General features: G+C 32.7%; 1 protein-coding gene across 3 annotated transcripts; it reads left to right on the top strand.

The window, feature by feature from the left end:
- The first annotated feature begins 1,112 nt into the window (after positions 1-1,112).
- LOC134719779 (uncharacterized) lies at positions 1,113-18,782 on the top strand. Of its 3 annotated transcripts, XM_063582739.1 has the most exons (9): positions 1,113-1,244; positions 5,197-5,346; positions 9,568-9,658; positions 10,404-10,529; positions 11,028-11,129; positions 13,733-13,811; positions 14,831-14,893; positions 16,093-16,158; positions 18,706-18,782. In XM_063582739.1, the coding sequence occupies exons 2-8, from the start codon at positions 5,299-5,301 to the stop codon at positions 16,136-16,138; spliced, it is 555 nt and encodes a 184-aa protein (XP_063438809.1). In that variant the 5' UTR covers positions 1,113-1,244; positions 5,197-5,298; the 3' UTR covers positions 16,139-16,158; positions 18,706-18,782. The 3 variants fall into 3 exon arrangements, with proteins under 3 accessions (XP_063438809.1, XP_063438811.1, XP_063438812.1); XM_063582741.1 differs by lacking the exon at positions 14,831-14,893; XM_063582742.1 differs by lacking the exon at positions 5,197-5,346 and having other exon boundaries at positions 1,173-1,244.
- Positions 18,783-25,335: the final 6,553 nt, after the last annotated feature.

Here is a 25,335-nt window from a genome sequence, read left to right as displayed (position 1 = left end):
TGGTATAAAACTAAAGAAGAGACCTTCATTCAGACACCCCCTCATTGTCTTTGGTTCGTCGACATGACTTTGACACGGACCCGATGAGAACATCTTAAATACATGTATCTCTGACGCAAAGAAATTAGTTTAAACATATTTATTTATAGTGGATTGGGAAACAAGTTTTGCAACTTATATTAATCCCTTTCCACTTTGCGGGTGCGAGTGCTGCCTTGTAGCGGCATTAGCCTACTCTTTTTCGAAATCTACAAGGGTGTCTTTAACGTGCAAGAGATATGGCTCTCTCTTAACACGGGTCAGCCATTTATCGTCCCCTTCCGATGGACTATCATCGTTTCCTTAAGACCATACTCGAAAATGGTGTCAAGGGAGAGCCGAAAATTGAGTTCCTGAAATTTTCATCCCGAACGGGAATCGAACCTGGAACCTTTGTGTTAGTAGTCCGATGCACTAACCACTACACCACGGCTCTCATCATCGCAAAGAAATTATTCGGCAATCCATCGTACTACTCTTCTTCTCAGGGTACAGAATCGGCCGAGTTGAAAGGAATGGCCAACATTTATTTTAATATTTCAGCATAAATGCAGGACAACATGTCAAGACTTTATTCGATAAATTACAAATAAAGCAAAAATAAGAAGTTTTCTTTGAGATTTAGCTACAATATGTATGTCTTAATCCCGGGACTTATGATGTTTCGCCGTTTTATTTTTTTAAGTTTTTTTTTATAATTCGTCCTTTTTAAAATAAAAAAGATAAAATTGTTTTCAATTACAATCAAGTAACAAGATTATTTTTTTAACTCAACTTGGTTTATTTCTTGATTTGTCGGAGGAAATAAATAACTTTCATTAAAAAAAATCTGGAGATTTATAGATCATAAAACAATATATTTCTTTAACTGTCATACATCATGAACAATCGATAATGAAGACTATTTTTATTATCTAATTCTTTATTTGCAAAAACAGACAAAAACCAATTTTGGTTATGGCAAATACATTGACTACATATATATCGTCCTAATATAACTACGAAAAAAGAGAATATTTTCAAAAATGATTTAACTTCAGTAATGAATTATAAGTTGATAGGGAAAGTCCCTTTATAGTGTTATGTAATATTTTCGGATTTGGTTTTCGCGGGTTTGCTTTTCTCGTGCTAGAAAGTCGATGTCCAGTGGTATTTAAACTTCGTCTGACCACTTTTTCAGTAAACCGTCGGAAGCAGTCGAATCTGTAAGTTGAATTTTAGATTATGTTAATATTATTATTTTCCGTTTTTGACTTTTACATTTTGTTTTTGTTTTTGTTTTTTAGAGTCGAACATTGTTCAATTTTAAATTTACATTTCAGTTGTGAAAAATGAACGAATTGTACACTTTCTTTGCTATTATTAAAGTACAGTGTAAGCTGCAAATATCTAAGAATTGAATGCTTCTTTTTGAAAATTCATTGTGGTGTAAAAGCGTTGACCGAAGTTCATTTTTTATATGAAGCTTCATTAAAATGTGCGCACGGTCAATGCTTTTATAACCCTATGAAGTTACAAAAAGAAGCATTCAATAATATATTTACAATATTTAACTATAATCATGAAAACACGAATTTTATAATTGTTTTATTCAATTCACCTATGCACTATATTGTGGGACCACTTGTTATCATGAACGAAAAGTGTTATTGAGTAATGCAATTGCTTTAGGTTCATCATAACAAATGGACAAATATGGCTGTATTTACATGCCAAAAATTACTCTGAGTACAGACTTACCTGTAAAGTTGGAAAAGTTTTAATGCCTAGCATCCACTAGATATAAAAAAGTTAAATCCATTTTGTGTTTCAGAAAGATAAAATCTCTTTTGGATTTTGATGAGCATTTTTTTTTCTTCATGCAAAAGGTGTGAAAATTGACTAAGTTGTGGAACAACTATGAGATGCTCCCTCGGGTAAAAAACTCGTTTGAATTGTTTTCATTGTCCTTAAGGTTCATCAGCAACATATTTGAGGGACCCGTAGGTGGCCTGTTGGAAGGCAATTTTTTTGCCCTATCCAATATACCCTCATTTTCCAGTGGCAGTCCAAATTTCCCCGATCATCATCTCCAATGGCCTCTATTCTAACAAGACCTACCTATTGTATTTATTGTGAACTTGTTCTCGTCTTGAATATGCATGAAATATTTGCCACTGGACGTTAAGCACCCAACAATCAATCAATCAATGTTTTCTTGCACCATACAAAAATCGTAGTCTATGGTCTCTTTTGAACAAATGATGTTAATAATAAGCATCACTTAGGAATATCAAACTGTTTTATTCATAACACAGTGACCCTTGGATTAACAAAATATACACGGATACCTAAGTTCCCGATGGATAACTTTTCAAAATGAACTGGTTTTTTTTTTCATTATCCTTTTTTTTGTATAAACCCGTCATATTCTGTCTGTTGCCTTCATCGTCAAAGAGGTGTTAAAATCGTACAATGAAATATGTAAGGAAATTGTGTCGTAGGTTTAAGATTTTTGATATTTTATCATAAGGTCAGAACTATGAGAGAAACAAAAATTCGTGCAGACTAAATGCTGATTTAGTCTTGTTGGAGGAAGGTGGCGTTGTCATCATCGGCCTGAAGATTTTGGAAAATATTCTAATAGCCTGACTAGAAGTAATGAAATAGTCTTGCCAATGGTAGGATGGAATGTATATTTTTTCATCGAATTGCAGGAAATGGTTAATTACAAAAAGGAGACCAACTTAATCGAGCAACAGGCGAACACGAATGTTACGTGCACACAATATTCAAGCCCTCTTCTCGTATGAATAAAATTATTGTCGCTTAAATGAGTAAAATTTTCGAAAACATTCAGCATTCCTCATTCTTTTGAAAATTTTAAACAAATTGAAACAGCATTGATTCCATAATTTTCTTTATGTTGTTATGTTATTGCAAAAAGTTTGTTTATTAATTCAAGATATATTGTTATAGATTGTGCTACAACGGGATTTAAACTAGAAAATCACATGTGACGTGAAATAATTTCGGTGCAGAAGGTTTTGGGTTTTATTTTTTCATTGTCCAGAAGTATTTCGAGTTATAAATGTGTCACTAGAAACATAATTTGCATAAGCTTTCATGCGCAGCTATAACTTGAATCGTTTATAGACCATTGACATCGGAAGTATCATGCAACTCAAAAAGACGGTTTAATACGAAAAAAAAATATTTTACTTAAACTCCAACTCAATTTGATTGATTGTTTGTAGTTTGCTTAATGTTTAGTGGCAGATATGTGATGTGTTTTCCGACAGAGAATATATCAACAATATTAATGGTTTTGAATGATTTGACCACCAGGGATCAATGAATAACGAGACATTTGACTTACCAGTTTAAAACATATCTTGGAAAGAAGCATATTTTTTCCGTACAATATATAATTTTTGGAACTCCAAGAAATTGTTGGAAGATTCAAACCGCTGCATTTTTCGCGTGAAGTGCGCTTTCTACCACGACTACTACGGCGGCACTAGCGTATTGATGAGGGGGAGGACAGGGGTAAGGGAAACTGGGAGAAAGGAGAAAGTGGGTAGAAGAAAGGAGAGGAAGGCTGGGAGAAAGGAGAAAAAGTTGGAGAAAAAAATAAAATATGAAAAAATAAAATATCTCTCTTTTTTCCGGTAAATAAATAAAAAAAAAATAAGGAGAAGAGGAGTAGGAGAAAGGAGAAGAGGGATGGGAGAAGGGAGAAGGGTACCCCCCTGTCCTCCCCCTCATTGATCAAGTAATGAAAATATACTTAATGTTACTGATAAATGAACAATAAATGAACAAATAATAACACAAAGACGGAGAGACAGATACAAATACACAAATACAATGTATGAGAAAAATTTAAACATCGTCCGTTTACATTACTTAGTATTATGATTTAAAAAAAAGAAAACATTCTTTATTTTTACTGTATTGCCCATTTGGTCTATAAACCAATGAAAACATCCGACACTTCAATTACGTCTTATTTGCATATTAACGCATCCGTTAACAGCGCACCCGTTATCGCAATGTTTACGGAAACGTTTGTGAATACCACGTTAAATTTTAACGGACGTTAACGCCTCCGTTAAGTTAACGGGTCCGTTAGCTAACGGATACTTCGTGAATAAGCTCCCAGGTATCTTCACAACTATAGGTGAGTTAAAGAGTTTACCTGAGTCAGTGAGTGGACAGTATCAAAGTAATGCAGGTGTTTGTTTATTTTTGCACCTTCTGAAGAAAGGAAAAAAAATGCCCAGCAAAAACCAAGAAATATTTTATCTTTCTTAAACACAAAATGCATTTACCTTTTATATATCTAGTGGATGCTAGGCATTAAAACTTTTCAAACAGCACAGGTAAGTCTGTACACAGAGTAGTTTTTGAGGTAAAAATACGGCCATATTTGTCCATTTGTTATGATGAACCTTAAGGAATTTTTTCACCAGAAAAAAACACCGCCCCCTTTTTTACGTAGGACGAATGGCCAAAGCATCAGAAAATGATTCGAGTAGGCCTACAAAAGTCTGCATGTATCATTTACCAAGAGAAAACATCAAATATATTGAATTATAAATATAAATTTTATTGCATTTCATGGAACATGCATCAGGATAACGATTTTGTAGACACTTTTACTGAACTCTCAGATTGCTGTGTTGTCTCGGTATTTATATATATCTTATCGCCTTTTTAGTTTTCTCCGATTTTAATTTTATATGTAGAAAGTAAGATTTCAAAATGGTGTATGTCTTATCAGCAATATAGCAATATAAATATAGAGCCAATTTTTTTTATTTTTTTTGCCTCTCATTCGGTAATTGTACTACATGTATACTTACATAATCATGACATTGTGTTAAATCCAAATGATAGAGACTGACTGTATATACACATGAATGTGTCACGAGAATCACGTGCATGATTGTTTATTGTGTGTTAGCTCCTGTTGTCGTATATTATATATACATGCTTATCATAATTGTATTGTAATTACTGTATAGATATATCGTCTATTTATGTATGAATGTATATTGACCTCTTGTACACTGTTGTGTCTGAGGATAATAAAAACTTTGAATCTTGAATCTTGAATCTTATATAATTATGGAAATTAAAACCTGTAAAATGCGATTTAACTATTTTAAACAGGATTCGTCACGGTGCCTTGATTAATCTATCGGAATATACAATCAACTTTGGTCAGCAGTTTTGGAACTTTCGGACAATACAGTTATATACCAGAGAATAACCATGCTTCGACTCGCATTAATACTTTCAGTATTGTATTTAGTTGCACAGGTAATTAAATATTATTTTAATCTTTACTATCTACTGGTTATTGTGTTTGAGGTCTGGGTGGCAGTCTTCATTTCTGAATTCCTAATTTTCCCATTCTACATGTATACTGTTATTCTTTTAAGTGCCAATGAGACAACTCATTAGCAATCCAAAAACAATTTATTAGCGTAAACAATTATACATCAAGGTACGGCCTTCAACACCGAGCCTAGACTCACATCGAACAGCAAGCTATAAAGGGCCCCAAAATTTCTAGTGTAAAACCATTCAAACGATAAAACCAACTGTCTTATCTATATAAGAACGAGAAACACGTTAACTACATATAACAACCACTATACATATAAGAGGGCTAGATACTAGGGTTTTACATATTTGACGGTAATGCGTATAAAATATTGAACAGTGATAAGACCAGATAAAGTTCCCCAAAAAATATATTGAATTATTGGTGAATTAACTGATCGGCAATCTTCGGGTAACTCCGCTACTCGCCTGAATCGGCCGAGTTTTGACGAGTGTGAATTAACGGATCGCATCTACACGGAGAATCTAACTCCCATTTTTATTGTCCATCCATCTATTTATCTCTTCTTTTTACTTTTTTTTTTCAAGTTAAAGATAAAGTTTTCCATTCAATGGACCAATATTGAAAGTAGTAATACTTTATCATTATGGAAATATAAATCCGTTAAATTTTTTTATTTTTTTTCCTTTCGTGACGTTTTTTTCGCGATTTTTTGTTTTTTACAAAATTAACATAAAACGACAATTAAAAAAAAAGAAGTTCCAAATAATGATGCCAACCTCTTATTTAAAGGTAAATACAGTGTTTGCCATCAAGTTTTTTTTTTTAAATCATACAGTTTCTTCGTTTATTTGTTAAGCAAAGTTTGTCCCCACGAGAAATCGTTAAAATGTATACATTTTCAACTGCTTTACTATAGACAGTATGTGTAAAGTGATATTCAACTAGCGGGAACAATCTTAAAACTGATCCGAAAGGTTCCAAATTTACTGTGTGTTGTTTTAATATCTAAAGCATTGATTTGAGACGAAAATAAAAAAAAAATGCATTTTTTGAGATTTCAAAAAACACTTTTTCCCAAAAAATTTGAAAAAAAACAATATGTCAACCCATTACTTACAACATGAACATTACTTGATTAGCATATTGAATATTTTTAAACAAATTTGAAATTTTATTTAAAACTTTGAAAATTATGTGTCGATTTTTATTCAACTTTCCGCAAAACTAATTTGCACCCTACGATCGTTTACACTGAATTTAGATGCTTTCCGACAAGTTTTGATTTTCATTATCACATGTGAATACATTGCAAATGAAAGCTTTTTAAAATAGTATCTCATTTTTTTTTATATTTAATACTTTTTGATAAATTTTATTTCAAAGTCGTGTATCGTTTCTTTTGTTGACTAGTATATGTAGTCATAGAATCGCTGAATTGATCAGATGCCACTACCCTTCTTACAGCTGTTTATATGGCTTGTATATATATGCTAATGGTAGAGAAACACTTGGCTTTTATATGAATAAAAAAATGTAACTTTAAATACTGAGGTTGCGGTTGCGCAGTGCTTCTCTGATTGCGGAAGTGATATGACGAACTAAAATCACTAGTTGCCAATGAGTATACAAAAGATGTGGTATGATTGCCAATTAGACATAACTTTCGAAAAGAGACCAAAAATGAGTTCTAAATTAACAACTATAGGTCTCCGTACGGCCTTCAACAATGAACAAAGCCTTTACCGCATACTCAATAATATAAGTCCCCGAAATACAATGTTAAATATGCAAACGAGACCACTAACGGCATTTATTTATAAATTTTCTTAAATGAAAGAAAAACGAATATTTGGGGGTCTGAAATATGTAACAATGAGAACTTTATTCGAGAAAGTGATTTCTTTGCCAAAAACCACCCATTTCAATGTAACTAAGAAAAAAACAACATCCTAACACCAGATTTTAAAGAAAATTACTCGGAAACCGACGACCCATGAATTTGATATTTCAAAAAACTAATGAATTCTGGGTAATATTTTCAAAAACGTACAAAGAAACGTTGTGATTGTCCAGTGCATTGTGAACAACTGACGCGACGTTATTTTCTTCAATTTGAACTCGGAGCAATATAATTTAAGAATAATATGATGTTAATTACCGACAACATTATAAAAAAATAGTTCGTTTGATTTCTATAAATCTTCAGAAATTATTAATTATTCTTAAATCATTTTTACTAATATTTTTTTTCTTAATGTGTGTTAATGTATGATATATCCGAACTCTGAATATCATAATTTTGAACAAAAAATAAAAAAAAACTACTCATTGGCTCTTTGTTATTTATTTTTTTAATATTAAGGTGGTATGGGTGTCTTTCGCCATCTTGGATTGTAAAAAACAGAGAATCTAAGGTCCATATTTTCTATCAAATTAGCAAAATTTGATGCAAGTATGCAGATTTTTCATGTGTTTTTACATTTAAAAGATCCAATTTATAAGAATATAACTTATAAATATAAATATATGTACAAGTGTATATTATTTTTGGTTGTTTTTAAATATTTTGAAATTGTCATTTTAATGGGAGGTAACTCTAAAATAGTGCATTTTCTGTTGGATTGTTCATGGAATTTTCCTACTTTGTATTTTAGCCGGAAAAAACGCACGGTGACCCTATCTTTTCTTTTGATATTATCAAAGCATTGTTTGAAAGCTATATTTTCCTAATTTATTTTACAATTCTATCATTTCGTTTAGTTTCTATTCACAAAATGGTGTTTTTTCCTGTATAATCCATACAAAATGTGTCATTTTGTCACGACCCGTAGCTTGGAAAAATGCACGGTGACCTATCATTTTTATAATATTTTTCAACATGTATCAATAGATACTACATTTTGGCAAAGTATGAACAAATTCTATCATTTTTATTTTAGACTCCCATACCACCTTAAATACTCAATGGAGTGTGTATGAATATTGTAATAACCTTCCATTTAAAACAAAAACATTAGACTTGTGCTTTAAATCTGGTTTATTTAAGAATTGTATTAATTAATGGTGGTAAAAGCGTTGACCGAAGTACATTTTGTATGAAGCGCGGAAGCGCTTCATTCTAAAAATTTACGCACGGTCAACGCTTTTGCCACCCTATAAAGTTTCAGAAAGAAGTATTCAATACTTATAATTTCATTTTTTTTAGCTAAAATCATGAAAACACGATTTTTATTCAGTTTTATTTAATTCACCTGTGCACTTTTTTGTGGACCTCGTGTCATCATGCAATGCCATGATAAATGTTATTGTCTGATGCAATTGTTTACGGAATAACATGTTAGCCAATCAGAATAACGTATTATAATGAAACTTACATCTAATGTAATTATTGTACTATGTGATTTTAATCATTTTAAAATTTTAAAAATAACTCGGGTCATGTGATTACTGAGTTTTCTGTTTGCCTGCTTTTATATTTCTCATTGCATATAGAAAACTCAAAAATCACATAATTATAGATTATCGTTGATTATCTCAACGAGATTGATTTTCTCGCTTGAGCTGGTACAGCGAAAGTGAGAAAAGCAATCTAGTTGAGATGACCAATGATAATCTGTTTATCGCTATTTTACCTGTGACGACGTTGTCAATTTCAATGTCAATTTTGTTAGCAACGCCACGTGGCTCCTTAGTTTCTAGCAATAATTTTTCCATATCAAGCGAGAAGCATGATATGAAAATTATCACAAAAAAAGATGCACAAAATAGCGATAACCAGAGTTATTTAAATTAAGAAAGTCACATGGTACAATAAAACGGGTTTTAAGCACATGTCTATAATGTTTTTTTGTTATGAAGGAAAGGCTGTTCTACTATTGATAATTACCCCATTGATTATTTTACATTAAAAAAAAATAGAAGTTACATAGAGAGCTAATGAGTAACTTTTTAATTTTTGGTTCAAAATTATGACATTCGTAGTCGGAGTTCGTATATATCCTACATTAATAGATATGGAAAAAAAATTATTTATATGTAAAAATGATTTTTTAAGAATTAATTTTTGAACATTTATAGAAATCAAACCGCCTACACCTTGTTTTCTCTATATATCTCCGATTGCCGCAAAATATGAATCGCAGTTTAATTTTCGTTTCAAAGGCTTTCATGTTTGTTTTTTTTATTTTAAGGTTTATGGTCAACGTGGTGGAAATCCACGACGTCCTGGTCGTCGTTTTGGTCTTCTAAAACGATTTTACGACATGGTTCTTCAAGAAAGAGGTAAGGGTTCTGCAAGGAACGGGGTAAGGGTTCTGTCAGGAAAGGGGTAATGGTTATGCAGGTACGCGTTAAGGGACTTGATAATATAAAAAGTTCAATTTCAATGGAGAACTGTGGAGTACTAGTAAGCGCATCACACGACTATCACTAAGGTTCCTAGTTCTGTTTCTGTTTTAGGGAGACTTTAAGAGACCATTTGCGAGTATGACCTTGATAAAACGATGATAGTCCGTCGGAAGGGAATGATAAATAGCTGCTCAGTGTTGCCATATACCTTGCACGAAAAACTCACCCATGTAGATTTCGAAAGAGCAGGCTATTACTTTGACCCTTTAACGAAACTATAAAAATTGTGAACCAACCGTTTTGTCAGAAAAATTACACTGGTTATATAGAAGTTTGACAAACACCAATTTTGATAAGAAATAACTTGCACTTTTTATGTCTCATTTTAAGACACTTATGTTTTCTGGTCTGTAATCGTTCATTCGTCCGTCCGTTCGTCTATGTGCGTCCGTCTGTCTGTCCCGCTTCAGGTTAACATTTTTGGTCGATGTAGTTTTAGATAAGTCCAATCAAATTGAAACTTGGTATACATATTCCCTGTGATATGATCTTTCTGATTTGAATGCAACATTAGATTCCCCCAATTTCACTGTCCAATGAACACAGAAAATGATAGTTCTAGTCGGGCATCCGTGTGATATTGACACACTGTGATTCTTTACATATTTTAACTTTGTAGAAGTTCAGAAATGCTGGGGAATTTCAGAATCCTTTTTGGATTGCGCAGTTGAACAAGGATGTGAAAACGAGGCGTGTCCAGAAAACATGTACTGTTGTTCTACAGATAAATGCGGAAATATGTGTCGTGAGTAATTTATATTTTCTCGTTTCATTGAAAAACAATTCATCTGTAGCCGTTGGCTTTTTTTTACTCTTTGATCGGGTTATTGCCTTTTGACACATTCCCAATTTCCTTTTTACAAAACTATTTTTAGCTTATCAATAACACAGATTTTTGCTTTATAAATCTGGCCAGCAAAAAAATAAGAATAAAAAAAACAAGTATGTTCAGTAGTAAGAAGTATTTTCAGTAAGAACGAAATTTTCAATAAGATTCAGATTTTCAGTAAGAATTCTTTTCAAACTTTTCAGTAAGATTTCTTTTCAAACTTTTCAGGGACAACACTTAAAGGAGGCCCAGTCGCCAATGGCTCCTAGATTTTGAGCTTCGTCCCTAAACTTTCAGTTCAGTTGAACATATAGAAACTAATTATGAATGTCTGGTCTGGGCTCCTTGCTTGAAATTCTCAAGTTTAGTCCCTGAACTTTTCAGTAAGAATTCTTTTCAAACTACATTTTTCAGTCTGTAAGAGTACTCCTGACGGCTGCAATAAGTACTGTGTCAATGGATATGTTAATGGGGCCAATGGATGCCCTACATGTGCCTGTCGTAAAAAGAGCCAAAGTAAGTAGTACAAGTATGAGCTTTTTAAACAGCTATGGACTGCTCCGCTCTATCCTAATTTAAAAAAAAGGTTGCTTGTCATGTTTTGGAATTTGTCAGATTTTCGAAATCCTCTAGTTTTATTCATTTTGATGATTTTTTTAAAATCCCCGTTTACCACTATTTCTTCTTATAAACCTTTTACATATATAATGAAGTCATCTGCAGGAGTCTTATAAAATTCTAATTATGTTTTAATAGTTATGATAAAGATATAAAAAGTCGAACATTTTCCTGCCAAAATTTCAATGGCTTATATCTCGAAAACTGACCAATATAATTTGTTTTGGCTCTTTGAATTCCTTCATTAATTCCCTATCAATATAAACTTTTTAAATGTTTTTTGTAAAGCTTATTATTTTGAAAATTTGAGAAGCAAACTGCTTTGATTAAGGTAATATGTGTGTATGTGGTTGTTGAATTAGAATTGGAAATGTGGTATTTATAGATATTGATTGATAAAAAAATGGATGTACTTTTAACATTTTAAGTGTGCGTTATACACCTATGTTTGTAGTAAGGAACATTGTTTAGCAAAGCAAATCGTGTAAATTGCAGAGTTACAAAGCAAATAAACACGTATTAAGAATTGCTATTTCGACTTGATTTTAAAGGGTGTGAAATTTTAAAAAGGCAGGACAGTGTTTTGTGAAAAAAAGGCAGGACGAGACACTTTGCAAAAGAAAAGGCGGAATGGCAATTCATGTAATAAACAAGAGGCTGTCACAACGACAGCAAACCGGATTAATTAGCATTTATTTGTGTCCTGGCAATAAGTGTATATGAGACAAGAACCATTACTGATGATTGGTGAAAGTGAAAATTGTCAATATCAAATTTGACCTCTATTTTGTCATCAGTATCAACATATTAAAATTTGAAAAGCTTAGAATGAATGGTTCGTGAGTAAATGCAACAACGTGAATGCAAACACCATTTTAAGATCTTTCAAGAACCATAACTCCTGAACGGTAAAAGTTAAAATCGTCATTATTGAACTTGACTTCTTTTTTGTCATCAGTAACAACATATTAAAATGTGGGAAGCTTTGGTAGAACAGTTCATGCGTAAATGCACGGACACGACTGGAAACGCCATTTTACGATCTTTCAAGAACCATAACTACTGAACGGTAAAATTCAAAATCATCATTATTAAACTTGACCTCTATTTTGTCATCAGTAACAACATATTAGAATTTAAAAAGCTTTGGTTGAATGGTTCATGAGAAAATGCATGACCACGACTGGAAACACCATTTTTCAATCTTTCAAGAACTATAACTCCTGAACGGTAAAAGTCAAAATCGTCATTATTGAATTTGACCTCCATTTTGTCATGAGTAACAACATATTAAAATTTGAAGCTTTGGTAGAACAGTTCATGCTTAAATGCACGGACACAACTGGAAACGCCATTTTTCAATCTTTCAAGAACCATAACTCCTGAACGGTAAAAGTCAAAATCGCCATTATTGAACTTGACCTTCATTTAGTTGTCAGTAACACCATATTAAAATTTTAAAAGCTTTGGTTGAATAGTTAATGAGTTAATGCATGGACAACATTTGATTGCCGCCCGCCGAGCATCCCCAATCAATAACCGACATTTTTGTCACAAAAATCCGGTTAAAAAGCAGGATCGAAAAACAAAGAAAAAAGACAGAAGACAGAAATAAAAACAACTACAAAAACGGGAATTTTTCATCCTACAACAGTTTAAATGATACACAAAATAAGGTGATCTACAAATAAGTCATTACGATTGAAATTATAAAGATCTATAGACTCTCAACGAGTTGACGGGACGAGGCCTAGGCTAAGGGAAATAACTATTAAAATCATCAGTACGTTTGTGTTGATAATTTTAATAGATTTTCAAGCTTCTAGGTTTCATGGACTTGTTTCCGGTCTGTTTCATGTAAAATCTTAAAATACAATGACGAAATTTGACATTTACAAAAGCATGCGGTATTGGCTTTGCTCATTGTTGAAGACCGTACGGTGACCTATAGTTGTTAATGTCTGTCATTTTGGTCTTTTGTGGATAGTTGTCTCATTGGCAATCATACCACATCTTCATTTTTATATGACTAATTCTACGAGCTATCTTCCTGAACCAAGATTCGCCCCTCGACCCTTTACAAATATAATTTATCTATACTATTAAATAAAACTCGGAAGACCTCATTTTGTCTGTCGTTTCTCTTCCTTCCACGATAAATTAATCATCATGCCTCTGTGTTCTATCGTCTATAGGTACCTTGCATACTCGCAATTTTCGTCTATTCTTATGACTATTCAGTTGGGGTTATTTTGGGAGAGTTCGTATATTGTGTCCGTCATCAGACCAACTGTTATGTCGTACAAGACTTCTGGTTTTAAACTTGCACATAGTTTTCATAAGAGTACTCGGGGACAGGACAATACTTTTGGCGTTGATAGACTCTCAATATATGATGTAATATAGCAGTGACCGTCTTAGAAGAAACTTGAAATTGATAGTTAATATCAAATACACTTTATATATATATAATATTTAATTATGTGTATTTTAATTAACAGACGAACAGGATAAAAGAGAACCACCAATGAGATATAACGGTCCCCAAGTGAGACGAGAGGAAGAGGAGCTCAAAAACAGGTATGACAAATCAGGGGAACAACCGTTAAGGTTCATCATAAGGAATTGAAAAATATGGCCGTGTTTACGCCTCAAAAATTACTATGAGTACAGACAAACTGGTACATCCAGGAAAGTTTTCAGGCATGGCAGGAACTAGATATATAAAAGTTGTATGAAGTCTACGTTTCAGAAAATTAAAAACTTACCTGCATTTTGATGTACATTTTTTTCCAGTCTGCAGAAGATAGCAAAATAAACAAAAAACGAAAAAAAAATGGATAGCAAAATCTAGAAAAGTTTATAATTTTCTGAAACATAAAATGCATTTAAAATTTATATATCTAGTTCCTGCCATCCCTTAAAACTGCTCCAGGTGTATAGGTTAGTCTGTGCTCTGAGTAAAATTTGGGGCGTAAATACGGCCATTTTAGCCAAAAGGTTATGATGAACCTTAACATGTTAACAACATCTTTATTTGAGCACAAACAGTGCATTTGTTGTTAACAGTTGACAGGGTTGCAACCGTTACATGTAACAGCTTAAATTGATCTCAAATAATTAATCTTTCCCCACACAACGTACATTAATGGGCCTTCGCTATCAATCTATCATGCAGAGTTATCGGTCCTGGGATGAGGAGGAAGAGGAGCTCGAAAAGAGGTATGATAAATCTTTCCCCACACAAAGTTCATTAAAGGACGACTTAAAAAAAATCAATGAATGTGTGAACGGACTGAATTTGATTAAATAATGATAAAAAAAACTTATTTCAACTAGTTTGGGGTGGGTCAAAATTGCTGTATTAAGTTCTGTTTAATTGACACCTATTTTTTATATATCCTTGTTGGTCCATCGATTTCCCCCAAATTAAGAGGGGTAGGGGGTCAGTGGAAAATCTATATGAACAAAGTTCCTTAAGCTGTCAATCTCCCATGCAGGGTTATCGGTCCTTGGTCTTTACATTTGCAAATCACGTGTGTTTGTAGTGAAACATTACTATTTTCAACGTAAATAAAATAGTTTAATCTAATTTTCAGAAAATTTGGTTTCGGAAAATACGCCCGTCAAGTGAGACGAGAGGAAGAGGAGCTCAAAAACAGGTATGACAAATCAGGGGAACAACCGTTAAGGTTCATCATAAGGAATTGAAAAATATGGCCATGTTTACGCCTCAAAAATTACTATGAGTACAGACAAACTGGTACATCCAGGAAAGTTTTCAGGCATGGCAGGAACTAGATATATAAAAGTTGTATGAAGTCTACGTTTCAGAAAATTAAAAACTTACCTGCATTTTGATGTACATTTTTTTCCAGTCTGCAGAAGATAGCAAAATAAACAAACACCCGAGTTTCATTTGATACGGTCCACTCGGTTACACAGTTTAAACCTCTTAAATCACCTATTGTCTACAGGTGTCTATTGTTCATCTATTGTCCATTTAAATCAATACTACTCACAACATTGATTATATGAGGGGAGCTTCTCAATCGTTTTCACTACTTAGTTCATTTTTGCACCTTCTGCAGGAACGAAAAAAAATGGATAGCAAAATCTAGAAAAGTTTATAATTTTCTGAAACATAAAATGCATTTAAAATTTATATATCTAGTTCCTGCCATCCCTTAAAACTGCTCCAGGTGTATAGGTTAGTCTGTGCTCAGAGTAAAATTTGGGGCGTAAATACGGCCATTTTAGCCAAAAGGTTATGATGAACCTTAACATGTAAACAACACCTTTATTTGAGCACAAACAGTGCATTTGTTGTTAACAGTTGACAGGGTTGCAACCGTTACATGTAACAGCTTAAATTTATCTCAAATAATTAATCTTTCCCCACACAACGTACATTAATGGGCCTTCGCTATCAATCTATCATGCAGATTTATCGGTCCTGGGATGGGGAGGAAGAGGAGCTCGAAAAGAGGTATGATAAATCTTTCCCCACACAAAGTTCATTATAAGGACGACATAAAAAAATCAATGAATGTGTGAACGGACTGAATTTGATTAAATAATGATAAAAAAAACTTATTTCAACTAGTTTGGGGTGGGTCAAAATTGCTGTAAGTTCTGTTTAATTGACACCTATTTTTTATATATCCTTGTTGGTCCATCGATTTCCCCCAAATTAAGAGGGGTAGGGGGTCAGTGGAAAATCAATATGAACAAAGTTCCTTAAGCTGTCAATCTCCCATGCAGGGTTATCGGTCCTTGGTCTTTACATTTGCAAATCACGTGTTTGTTGTGAAACATTACTATTTTCAACGTAAATAAAATAGTTTAATCTAATTTTCAGAAAATTTGGTTTCGGAAAATACGCCCGTCAAGTCGGACGAGATTGATAAGAGGAGCTCGAAATCAGGTATGATAAATCTTCACCCACACAAAGTTCATTAAGGGCCTAAAGCTATCAATCTCCGATACAGTGTTTTCGGTCATTGCTATTATTTACATAGTAACAGCTCGTGTGTTAGTAGTGAAACATTACTTGAAAACCGGTATGATCAATCTTTCCCCACAGAAAGTGCATTATGGGACGACATAAAAAAATCAATGAAGGATAAAAAAAACCTCATTCAAATAGTTTGGGGGGTTGGTCAAAATTGCTGCAAGTAGTTAAATTTACATCAATTTTATATATATCCTTTTTGGACAAACAATTTTTCCAAAATTAAGTTAAGAGCGGGGGTAGAGGATTCCGTGAAAAATCTATATGAACAAAGTTCCTTAAGGTACCTAAGCTACAAAATGTATCGATATCCTATGCATAGTTAGCTGTCCTCGCTCTTTACATATGCAAAGCACGTTTGTTAGTGAAACAATTATTTTGTTCTATGTGAATAAAATAAGTTTAATTTAATTGTAAATCAGATTTGGCAAGAGAGCAAGGGACTAAATGTTTCATGGGAGGTGGATTAGCTTTACGAGATATACGAAATAATGTAATTGTGTTATATTTCCTATTTTGCGGATGTTAAAGATATATTTTGAAATTCCGAATTCGCAAAATAGGAAATATAACAATTGTGTTTTTATTCAATATCAATTCATGAAAGAAATAGTGAGAAATATTGGCTTTTAGCAGCCAGTTGAGTTGAGATTTGTAAAAATAAGCCAACGTGAATTATTCACTTTGCTTTTAGTTTTCGAACACTTTCTACCAATGATCCCTTCAATTGAATGCTTGTTTTCATCAAGTAATTTTTAGGTGATAATTTAAAGCGTTGATCGAAGTATATTTTGTATGAATCGTTGAAAATAATACTAGAAGCATTCAATACTTATAATTATATTTTTTTTAATTTTTCTTTAATTGAGCACTTTTATGTGAAAGCTCGCCACCATAAATCGTCATTCGGAATGACGCGAGATTGTTGTTAACCAATCAAAATAACTTTACGAAATAACATGGGATGAAAGGATATTTGAAAATCGAACGGGAGAGAAACAAATGAAAAATATTGATAAAAGGGATAAAACGGGAATGTGTCAACAGTACATTGTTCATCGATGTCACACACGCACATGCATTTTCTAATGTTCCGTGGACCGTGAAAGACGGGTCAATACTCTTTAATTTGTCATTGTAGTTAGCAAGATGATGTCACAAGGCACGTGTTTTTTAAGTGTTCAATTGATTGACTTCAGCTTCATCAAAAACTACCTTGACCAAAGAACTCTATAATGAAGCGGGTGAACAAACGGTCGCACGGACACGCCCCTGTCCCTAGGTGGTGCATTACTCCGGTATATTAAGCAGGCCCGGTTTATTACTCGATTTTTTTCACTTGACTGGCCGTAGTTTAACCGGTTCGCTCATAATAAGCCAGTCCATCTAGATCTATAGATAGGTGTTTATGATAAACTCACCAATGAAGTGTCCAGTCATTGTTTTGTAAATTCCTATGACACTGATAGGCGATTATAAATCAGTAATGATTATAACGGCAATCATCCTTAGGGAGCTACCATTTGATTTTTATGGGGGGGGGGGGGGGGGGCTAGGATGAAAAATTGTCCTGCATTTTTTTTAGTTGTAAACTCTGTCCTGCCTTTTTTTTCACTGTATCCGGTCCTACTTTTTTTTTTAGTTTATCCTGACTTTTTTTTACATAAATTGCCATCCTGCCTTTTTTTTAATCAAAACTCTTGTCCTGCCTATTTTTTCAAATTTCATCCTAGCCCCCCCCCCCCCCCCCCCCCCCTATAAAAATCAAATGGTAGCTCCCTTATCACACACATCTTCAAATATATTTTCCTAATGCAAATTAAAACGTAAGCTCCGCCCGATCAGTTGAAATAACATTGGTAATAGCAGGGTTTAACAAGTTCAAAACCAGCTTGTTTCGGGCTGATGTGCGGGAAAGGCGTTAATTTTTTAAATCAAATTCAAAAGTTTTCAACACGAGTACCTGCATTTTAAAGGGCGATTGCACCTGCCATTTTGTATTTGTTTGGAAATCTTTTTTCTCATGACTTGATTTGGTTTTTCTTTGATTCAGCATGCAATGCGGATTTTGCCATGCATGATATTATTCTATAATTGAATTTTGGATGTAACGCGAATTCTGATTGGCTGACGTTATTAATTTGTTATCAGCCCATTGACATAATTGAGTCATGTGACCGTGACGTCATCAAAATTTTGTCATGGTTTTCTACGGTTTAAAATGGAATCTAGAATTAAATTATAAGAAATGACTGTAATAGTTTTCCTGTCTATTCGAAATAAAATAAAAAATGTGGTGCACACTGTGAAATAACCCGCTTCACGCGTTATTCAGTGTGCACCCCCGCTACACGCGTTATTCAGTGTGCACCAAATAAACATAGAATGTTTTTTAAAGTCTGTATAATAACTGTATACGAAAATTTTGAAATGTACTTAAAATTATTTTATCTTTTACAGATTTGTATGATGTAGGAAGAGGGAACAAGAAAACAACATAAAATTTAAAAAAGATAATAAAAAACATTGCAACTTGACTATTTTGTTTGGTTATTTCTTGTAGACATTCTGTCGTCACAATATTTGTTGACTGTCATGAAATAGGTTAACCCTTTCCCAGACTTGACCAACTCGTTTTTTAGGGGGAATAGTGACAAAGAGATACCAAAGTTTGTATGTATAAACACGTAGCCATATCTGGTACCGGTCACTATAAGGAAATCAAATCCGATGAGAAAAGTAGACTAAATAAAAAAAAAAAAAAGTCCTGAGTCTTTATATTTTAGAATGTGGAAGACCTGGATGCTTCATACTTTGTATATGGATGCCTCATGTTGCGAAGTTTCCATCAAGTCGCATGTCTAATGTCTTTGAACTCATTTTCATGGTTCAGTGACTACTTGAAAAAAGTTGAGTGATTGTAATGTTAAATTCTCTCTTAAAATAAGTAACAGGATAACTGTATTTTGTATGTGCGTACCTTGCAAGGTCATCATGACTGTCGGACAGTTTTCACTTGACCTCTTACCTCGACGTTATTTCACTGATCGGTGAACAAAGTTTAGTTTTGGTCATCAAGTCCATATCTCTGATACTATATTAAAGCATTAGGTCTAGTATATTCATTATATGGAAGGACTATAATGTATATGTTAGCGGCAATAAGTAAAATTAGGCATTAAGCTTAAATCCTAGGCAATAAGCTAACGCCTAGGCATTAAGTTATTGCCTGAAATTTTCAGGCATTAAGCTTATTGCCTGAAATCTGATGATGATTATTCATCCTATTGCCGAACATAATTTAAGGCAATAAGTAAACTCTGGAATTTATGTATATTGGGTGAATTATTCTTGATATAGTTTCGTTTTTTAATTATAATTTTACATTTATAAATATATACATTCATTTGACAGGTCTCCAAATTTAGTAAGTTTAATTTAGTAATTTAGCAATTGAAAAACAGAATTAACATATACTTTTTTCATATTGGTGTGGTATTACTAAGTATCAAAAAGACTTAAATAAAGTAAGGGTATCCAATTGAAAAAGGGGGGAGAATCTATCGAATATTTGTAATTTTATTTATTTGAAAATTTTTACACTTCATTAGTCGAGCTGGTTTGAACTGGCCAAAAGAAGACCAAATTAAGATATGATTTTTTTTTATCACAACATTTTCCATTTTTTTTATTCCATAAATAAATTGTCTTTGTTAATAATTCCACAATTTAGAATAACAAAATGATTTTTTAACACAAATTTCTCTCAAGTTTTTATAATTCTAAATTAATATTTGATGCATTTTAATATAAATATTTTATTAGTAATTTTTTTCTGGTCTCTTGTGTAGATCTGTCATAATATTGGCAATCATGTCACATCTTCTTTTTTATATTTAGGATGACACTGGGCCCTGTACTTTTGCATCGTTAAAATCGGTGAATTCGATTTTTTTCTTCTGGTCATTTTCAAACGTATGTTATTTGCAGTAATAAAATACAATAGTTGAAATATTCAGTATCTATATGAAAAATGCACAAGATTTTCCTATGAACTTTTAAGTATGAAACCGTGACAGTTCGAATTCAGGTCCCTCAAAGCATTAAATGATTTTACCGATTATATATTCAATTTTAACTATTTACAATTATTTTGTTCAATTCTAATATAAAACGTAGTTATATTTTTTTACTTATATTTTGTTCTAAGAGTTTAGATCTACAATTATAACATAAAAATTATTTATGACCTTTCATTTAAAACTAATTATTTTTTTCTAATAATTAATCGGTTTATGAATTACAGTTTTTGGTTGAATTTGATACAATATTTCATTTTTTTCATTTGCTATTTTCTTTTACGCCAATACTTAGGACATCCCAACTAATATAATCCTCAGATAGCTTCGATGTGCAGCATGCTGAGAAATGTCGTAAGTCGATCCTACCTATATCATATTTTCTGTCCTAAGAATATCTTATATGACTAATCTTAGGACAGTGTCGATAAACAGGTTTTACATTAATTACATTTTAGGCATTAAGCTTAATGCCTGCACACATTTTTCAGGATTTAAGCTTAAATCCTAGGATTTAAGACTAATGCCTAACATCATTTAGGCAATAGACTTACTGCCTAGGCGTTAGCTTATTGCCTAGGATTTAAGCTTAATGCCTAATTTTACTTATTGCCGCTAACATATATATATGTCCAACTGGCAAGTGTCATCCAACCGTCAGTTCAGAGGTTATAGTTAAGTATTTGTTTTTTGTCTGTTTTTCTTATACTGTATGCAATATGTCTACTATATTTGGGTTGGGGTATGAAATCTTTGTAAGGTTCGTGTGTCTAGCTTGCATGTGTAATCTGACCTTGACCTCATTTTCTTGGTTCAGTGATCCAAGTAAAGTATTCGTGTTTTGGTCGGTTTTTATTATACTGTATGCAATATGTCTACTATATTTGTATATGGAATGATTGTAAGGTGTACATGTCTACTTGCTTGCATGTGTGATGTGACCTTGACCTCATTTTATTGGTTCATTGGTCAAAGTTAAGTTTTTAGTTTTTGTCTGTTTTTCCTATAATGTCTACATGATAATAAGGTGTACATGTTTAGCTTGCATGTGTCATCTGACCTTGACCTCATCTTCTTCTATCATTCATTATATTTAAAAGTGTACAAAATATATGATATTACAGAAAATTAAAAGATGCGGAAAACCAGGCCTATAAACAATGAGCAAAACACTTGTTTTTTTTTTATATTAGTACACCTAAATGCAGTTTCGGACTATGACTTACCGGGTATATTAGGTGTACAAAATGTTATGATATAAAACAAGGAAATGTGGAATGATTATAAACAAGACAATTATCCACCACCGCAAGCTCAAATTATCAAAAGTTCAGGTAAGCAATTAAAGTCAGTCGTACGGTTTATACACAATGAGAGAAAAGTCTTTGTTTTTGGTTTTTTACATTTTTTATAGCTAGGATCATGAAAACACGATTTTTATCCAGTTTTATTTAATTCACCTGTGCACTTTATTGTGGGACCTCGTGTCATCATGCATGATAAATGTTATTGTCTCATGCAACTGTTTCCGGAATAGCATGTGATGTGCATTTGGCCAATCAAAATAACGTATTATAATGAAACACATCTATTGTAATTATTTTCGTATACCTTTATGCACTCTGTTTAAGATTTCGGTGAACATATTATTATTAGTTTTATTGTAAATAACAGGTGCTCAATATAGCATTAATGCGTGAAAAACCTTTTCTTAAGTAAAACATGACTATTTTTATGAAGATATTTGAATATGATTAAAAATTAAATGTCATTTGTCATATCTTGCATATAATCAAATGAACTTGTGTATGTGAAATGTTTCAGATATATGAAGCATTTTGTACCTAGGGCATAAAAGTCCATTATGACTATACAACCTAAAAAATGTGAAAATTGTACACATTTTTTAAAAATTGTTATAAATTTGTCGTAAGAAAATGTATCTTATTTTTGTAGTAACATATGATTAGATTGGTGCAATGTTAAGTTTATGCATGCAAGTTGTAGAACGCATATTAAAAAAATCTTGGGTTATCAATCGTATGCAAAAAAAATCAATCTGATGCCAAAAATATCAGCATATGTAGCAAAAAAAAAATGAAAAGTCAATCCGATAAAAAGCATGTTTGTTTTTTTTTGTATAAAATTTAAAACAATAAGATGTAAATGATAGAACAAAGAAATATAGAAAAGAAGATGTGGTATGATTGCCAATGAGACAACTCTCCACAAGCGATCAAGTGACACATACATTAACAACTATAGGTCACCGTACGGCTTTCAACAATGAGCAAAGCCCATACCGCATAATCAGCTATAAAAGGCCCCGAAATAACAATGTAAAACAATACAAAATGTAGTACATTTATTTATAATATATACGTTATTTTGATTGGCTAATAGCACATCACATGCTATTCCGTAAACAGTTGCAGGAGACAATAACATTTATCATGCATGATGACACGAGGTCCCATAATAAAGCCTACTTGCAGTACTTGGGGTCTAAAAAAAAGTTTTTTATCGTCTGTTTTTAGAAGGTTTTTCTTTATCATTAACAATAACGCTTATTCTGTTTAATTCTAATGAAAAAGATTTTACTAGTATTGTTTTACTGAAATAATACAGTTTCATACTTCTGTACGCCATTCAATTCTATATTCAGTCAAGTTGTATTCTTTATTTTTCAGCAACGATTACCTATAAGTACCCGTTTATAACATTTTTTGCCCATTGTTCTCTGTTCTGTAAATCCATGTACGAACCCAGGGCCAAGGAATGGTGCCCCTCTCCCACCCCCTACCATCCTTTTCTGTAAAAAACGGGGTTGATTATATAGAGAATCTTTGAAGCATGACTGGAACAAGTTCCTTTTACGGCAACCAATGCCATCCCCCCTTAAAATAATCAGGGCCGTATCTACCTATGAGGCAGGGGAGGCAGTCTGCCTCCCTAAATTTTCTACACCAAAACTTTTTTTAAGTAATAAAATGAAATATTGATAATATGTACACGAAGAACTTGAATTTATATTATAAACAACACAAGTTTACAGTTTTAAGGGCATACGATACAGTTACAGGGGAGGTAATGACGTTGCTAACGTAAAATGTTATTTTCGCGACGTCAAACTGTGACATATCGGGAAAAGATACATTTTTCGACTGATTTTTATCATTCAAACTGATCTAATTTGAAATCGAGTTCATGGACCCCTATTTTTCAAAACAGCAATTTGTTTCATTTTGCAGGGAGAATATGCGACCCAAATTTTATAAAGCTGTAAATAGAGGATTTTTTCTTAATTTTGATAAACATCTAGCAAAAAATGACGTATTTTCCTCAATTCATGAACATTTGATAAATATGAGTTATTTTTGAATAAAAAAATGCATAATATTTTATGATACTTATAAAATACAGAAATTACCAATTATTTAACAAAAAAACAATTTGTGTTTATCTTTTATAACAAAAAAGTTATGTCTTTCTTTCGAAAAAGAAATTACGGTCACAAATCTGAATTTTGAGCAAATATACAAAATTTCGACCTCATTTTACTAAAAAAATAGCACATGAAGGTATATTTTTTATTACATATTTGATTTAATCAGGTAAAATTAGCCTATATGCAAATTTTCACGAACTTGTAAATACAGAACCAAAACTGTATCGTATGCCCTTAACAGTTTTATCATGATACGCCATAAATCTGTCATTTTCCGGATTTTTGGATCGAAAGTGAACCGTTTCAGTATATTTTTTTTTTTTAATTTCGTGTGGTCGTCCGTCTGTTATTCAGTTAAGCTGGTTCTCGACTGACTACTACACTTTGTTCATAGTCTTAGTGTAGCGATAATACAAGCGGATTCCCAGTTTATTATTCAGTATTCGCACGAGAACACATACGAAACTTTGCGTTCTATAATTTTGAATAAAACTTAACTATTCACATTTATTTAGGGGCTCAATTAAGCAGAGGAAGTTCCCTTTGTATTGTGAATCTCTTATGACATCGGAAATTCGTTTCCGGCTGAATTAGCTGTTGGGTCATTTTTGTAATAAAATTAACAGTACCAATTTTCTTGCACCAGATGCGCATTTCGACAATACATGTCTCTTCAGTGATGCTCATGGCCAAAACATTTGAAATCCGAAGCCTATATAAAAGATGAAGAGCTATAATCCAAAAGGTTAAAAAAATATAGCCAAATCCATGAGAGGAATCAGAGCTTTGCATGAGGGAGTCGATATATATTCCTTAATTTATAATGTCTAATATTTTGTAACAGAAAATTTTAATAACACGAAAGATCCGAATTTTCATGCCAGTACTTCGGTACTGGCTACTGGCCTGGTGATACCCTCGGGAACTAATAGTATACCAGCAGAGGCATCGACCCAGTGGTAGTAATACATTTAACGGTACCAATTTTCTTGCACCAGATGCGTCTCCCGATCGTACGAGAACATTATGGTCAATGCCTAAGTAGTTAAACACTCTTATTCGTTGTAGCAGGGACTTTCTATACTAGTAAGTAAAATATTATAATACATTTGTAATACTAGTATTGAAAGTCCCTGTTTGTAGTTATATACATATCTGTTCAGCTTTCAACAATATAGAAATTCAAGGTCCTCGATAACAAATAAATATCTTGCGTTTTTAGATCTTGCTTTATATGTTTTTTTTAACTTACCACTTTGATTTCTAACAAACATAATTTTTTTATCTTTAAATACAGATAATAATTGTTTGCATAAAAATGCTTCCACAGCAATACTGATGTTTCTTAAAGTAAGGAAATCGAAGGAAAACGGGTCATTTTGAGCCATATTGAGAAAAAAATCCGCATTTACAATTTATCTAATGTTAATAATTATACGGCCTTCAAGGCGGAGCCTTGGCTCAACCCGAACAGCTATCTCAGCTTGTTGTTGCATAAATAGTTATCAAAAGTACCAGGATTATAATTTTATACGCCAGACGCGCGTTTCGTCTACATAAGAC

This window comes from Mytilus trossulus, chromosome 5 (assembly GCF_036588685.1).
Source record: "Mytilus trossulus isolate FHL-02 chromosome 5, PNRI_Mtr1.1.1.hap1, whole genome shotgun sequence".
NCBI lineage: Eukaryota > Metazoa > Mollusca > Bivalvia > Mytilida > Mytilidae > Mytilus > Mytilus trossulus.
Note: the sequence above shows the minus strand (reverse complement) of the source record. Positions and strands in the feature narration are given on the sequence as shown.